At 41.4% G+C, this 4680-nt stretch overlaps 1 protein-coding gene across 1 annotated transcript; it reads left to right on the plus strand.

The window, feature by feature from the left end:
• Nucleotides 1-374: 374 nt before the first annotated feature.
• LOC103212005 (olfactory receptor 4D1) lies at nucleotides 375-1310 on the plus strand. The gene is given in 1 exon segment (XM_007958003.1): nucleotides 375-1310. A coding segment is annotated over 1 exon segment (936 nt).
• The last annotated feature ends 3370 nt before the right edge of the window (nucleotides 1311-4680 follow it).

Raw genomic sequence — 4680 nt, forward strand, 5'->3', positions numbered from 1 at the left:
CACTTGTTGACCTATTTATTCATTTATTGATTTATTTAACTAGATTTTTGAAGTGCTTATGGTTCACAAGACACCATGTTGGACACAGCAGATATGAAAAAGAATCCAACATAGAACCTGCAGTCAAGGACCAAAGGTCCAGAGGTGGAAAGACTTACCTATAAATATTTATAATGCAATAGGGTAGGGTATGGTTAGAGATAAGTCAGTAAGCGCCTTGAAGATTAATTTATCCCAATGGAAGGCTCTCCTATGCTATGGCTTTGATCACCTCAACAATGACTTTGATCAACTCATTTCTGAGCCTCAAAGGGAAAATGATTGAATGATTTTTGTTTTGCATGTATTCTCTCTATGAATGTGGAGAAGATGCCATGGAACCACAGAATATCACATGGGTGTCTGAGTTTGTCCTCTTAGGGTTTTCACAGACACAGGTGCTCCAGAAATTCCTATTCTTGGTGTTCCTGTTTGTCTATATCACCACCATCGTGGGAAACCTCCTCATCATGGTCACAGTGACTTTTGACTCTAAGCTCCATACACCCATGTATTTTCTGCTCTGAAACTTGGCTGTTATAGACCTCTCCTATTCCACAGTTACCTCCCCAAAGATGTTGATTGACTTCTTTCATGAGACCAAGATCATCTCCTATCAGGGCTGCATGACTCAGATCTTCTTCTTCCACCTCTTGGGAGGTGGGACTGTCTTCTTCCTCTCAGTGATGGCCTATGATCATTACATAGCCATCTCCCGGCCCCTCCACTATGTCACCATCATGAACACTCAGCTCTGTGGGGGGCTGGTAGTGGCTGCCTGGGTGGGAGGCTTCCTTCATTCCATTGTCCAACTGGGTCTGATGCTCCCACTCCCTTTCTGTGGCCCCAATGTGCTGGATAACTTCTACTGTGATGTTCCACAAGTACTGAGACTAGCCTGCACTGACACATCTCTCCTGGAGTTCCTTATGATCTCCAACAGTGGGATGTTGGTCCTCATCTGGTTCATCCTCCTTCTGATCTCTTATACTATCATCCTGGTGATGCTGAGATCCCACTCAGGGCAGGCGAGAAAGAAGGTTGCTTCCACCTGCACCACCCACATTATTGTAGTGTCCATGATCTTTATTCCTTGTATCTATATCTACTCCCGGCCCTTTACCCCCTTCCCTATGGACAAGGCTGCATCCATCAGCTACACAGTCATGACCCCTATGCTCAATCCCATGATCTACACCCTGAGGAACCAAGAGATGAAGTCAGCCATGAAGAGATTAGGCAGACATCCGGTGATTTGTAACAGGGAGTGAACTCTTTAAGTAGATTGAGTTTACAAACAAATTCAATTGAAAAATGGGCAGAAGATATGAATAGACACTTCACCAAAGAAGATACTCAGGTATCCAATAAACACATGGAATGTTCATGATTATTAGCCATTAGAGAAATGCAAATCAAAACAACAATGAGATACCATCTCATCCTATCACTAACAGCAAAGTTCAATGACACAGAAAACAAATGCTGGTGAGGGTGCAGAGAGATTGGCAAGGGTTGTAAAATGGTACAACCACTGTGGAAATCAGTATGGCAATTCCTTAAAAAGTTGGAGTCAGAAATACCATTTGATCCAGCAATCTGGTTACTAGGTATATATCCTAAAGAAGTGAGAGCTAAGACATGGACAGATATGTGCACACCCATGTTCAATGCAATACTATTCACAATAGCAAAGAGGCAGAAACAACCTAAACGCTCATCAAAAGAAGAATAGATAACCAAACTGTGGTACATACACACAATGGAATACTATGCAGTGCTAAAGAATAATGTAGAATCTGTGAAACACTGTATAACAGATGAGCTTGGAACTATATATAGGACCTCTGGTGGTGTAGTGCCTAAGGCATTTGACTGCTAACCAGGAGTTGGCAGTTCAAACCCACCAGCCACTCTGTGGAAGGAAGACTGGGCAATTTACTTCTGTAAAGTATTACCACCTCAGAAACCCAATGGAGGTTGCTATAAGTAAGAATCAACTGGATGGCAGTGAGTTTGGTTTATATATATATAAAGATTGAGTTTAAATGGCAAATCTTTCTGAACTTTTGTTGTCCCATCTGAAAAATGGAGGGAAATCCTTACAGAGAATGAACATTCAGATTAAACTAATACGTATTGAGGACCTATCCTGTGTGTGAAGCACTTTCACACTTCCATCTTATTGCTTCTCATGCCAGGTACAATATTGATCCAAAGCTACAAAGATATTGCAGAATTTTTTAGTGCCTCTTCCTGTCCCCTTCCCTCCCAGCAATGATTCCTTCCCAAAAATTAAAGTCATAAAACTGATAGTAGATATATTATCATTTCAATTTAAACATTTTATAAATGAGAAAACTGAGACTCAGAGAGAAGTGACTTGTTCAACGGGGAGCAGCAAGTGAGTTGTAGAGCCTGGTTCTTCTGACTCCAAGTTTACAGGCATGAGATATGGATGTGATTTGAAACTCAGAGTCTTCACAACTGCAAGGAAAATCTTAGACATTTCCTCCTCTGTGCATGCATATCTGTGAGGAATGATCAACTATTTCATCTCAGTTCAAGAAGAATTCTGCCCCCTGCTTCTCACCTCATTCAACACTGTGGTGTTAGGGTGTGGAATCACTTTTAACATCGTCTAAGCATTTCCCATAGTGGTACTTGTCTTTTGAATTTGTTTCTTGACTACTAAATACTCCTTGCATAATCTGCATACTATGCTACTTTTCTGACACAGTTTTTATATCCTTTGCATGGTATAAGGAGCTCTGGTGGTTTAGTGATTAATACATTTGGCTGTTAACCAGAAAGTAGGTGGTTAGAACCCACCAGCTGCTCTGCGGAAGAAAGATGAGGCAGTCTGCTTCTGTAAAGATTTATCACTTTGGAAACACATTGGGAATTGCTATGAGTCAAAATTGACTTGGTGGCAGTGAGTTTGGTTTTTGGTTTGGTTGGATGGATGGCTGAGATGAAGACAGTATATTACGGTTGGAGAATCAAGGTCAGAGGGGGCAGGGCCATGCCCATTAGTGGTCCAGATTTGGAGAAATAGTTTCAGCCCCAAGGCTACTCCTCATGTGTGTTTTTGTCTTTTTCTTCCTTTGACGTCTACACTGAAATGTGAACTCCTTGAGAGCAGGGTGCACACTTCATTTACCTTCATCAGTAAGTGCTTCAAGTCACCTTCACTTTTAGCAAACAAAATTGTGTCATCTGCATATTGCAGGTTGTTAATGAGTCTTTCTCCAGTCCCGATGCCACATTCTTCTTCATGTAGTCCAGCTTCTTGTACTATTTTATTTGCTTAGTGTACAGATTGAATAAGTATGGTGAAAGGATACTACCCTGGCATATTCCCTTCCTGATTTTAAATCATGCAGTATCCCTTTGTTCTGTTCAAATGACAGCCTCCTGGTCTATTCCTTATGAGCACAATTAAGTGTTCTGGAATTCCCATTCTTCTCAAGGTTATCCGTAATTTGTTTTGATCCACACAGTCAAATGTTTTTGCATAGTCAATAAAACACAAGTAAACATCTTTCTGGTATTTTTTGCTTTGAGCCAAGATCCATCTGACATCAGCAATTATATCCTTCATTCCACATCCTCTTCTGAATCCAGCTTGCATTTCTGGAATTTCCCTGTCAATATACTGCTGCAACCATTTTTTAATTATCCTCAGTGGAATTTTAGTTGCATGTGTTATTAATAATATTGTTTGGTAATTTCCATATTATGTGGGATAACCTTTCTGTGGAATGGGTACAGACATGGATCTCTTTCTCTCTTTTTTAAATTGTGATTTGGGTGAAAGTTTAAAGAGAAATTCACTTTATTTACAGCAGCTCACATACACTTTGTCTCATGACATTGACTGCAACAGCTCCAGTCCCACTGCCTCCCCATAGTTACCTCTTTCCTGTGTCCTTTCCTCCCATGCACTCCTGCCCCCTGAGCAGTCTACCTATGCATAAATAGCCCTTCTATTCTCCCATGATTGATCTCTCCAGCGAGTTTATCTACCTAATGTAAATGTTCAGCTATTACGCCTGTCTTTTGTTTGGCTGGAAGCCACAGGAGTGGGTTCAATTCCAGACCTGAAGAGCAGCTAGGGGCTAAAATTTCAGTGTTTCCATCAGGCTCTATCAAACCAGTAAACCTGGTCCCTTTTTTAAAAAATGATTTTGAGTTTTATTGCACATTGTTCTCCCATTCTATCCAGGATCTCCTACATAGATCCCCAAGTGGTTGACAGTGGTAGCCGCCTACCCAATCTAGTTCTTCTGGTCTCATAGTTGTATAGGCTGAGGATTGCATAGTCTACCAGTCGCTTGGACTAGTTATTTCCATGCATCTTTGGGTTTCTTCATTCTTCTTTGCTCTGGACAAGGAGAGACACATCAGTGAATCTAGATGGCCACTTGCAAGCTTTTAAGATCCCAGGCACTACTTGCTAAAGTAGGATGTGGAACAATGTTTTGTGTAGTGTGTTATGCCAATTGAGCTTGATGTCCCCTGCAACTATGGTCCTGAGCCCACAGGTCCAACTACTTGCTCCCTCTGGGTAGCTGGCTGTGGCCAAGAAGTGACTACAACCTTGTCCCTTGTCAGCTCTGCTATATATCTGGGAATACT

Source organism: Orycteropus afer, unplaced genomic scaffold (assembly GCF_000298275.1).
Source record: "Orycteropus afer afer isolate SDZICR_OR568_19922 unplaced genomic scaffold, OryAfe1.0 scaffold00834, whole genome shotgun sequence".
NCBI classification, from domain to species: domain Eukaryota; kingdom Metazoa; phylum Chordata; class Mammalia; order Tubulidentata; family Orycteropodidae; genus Orycteropus; species Orycteropus afer.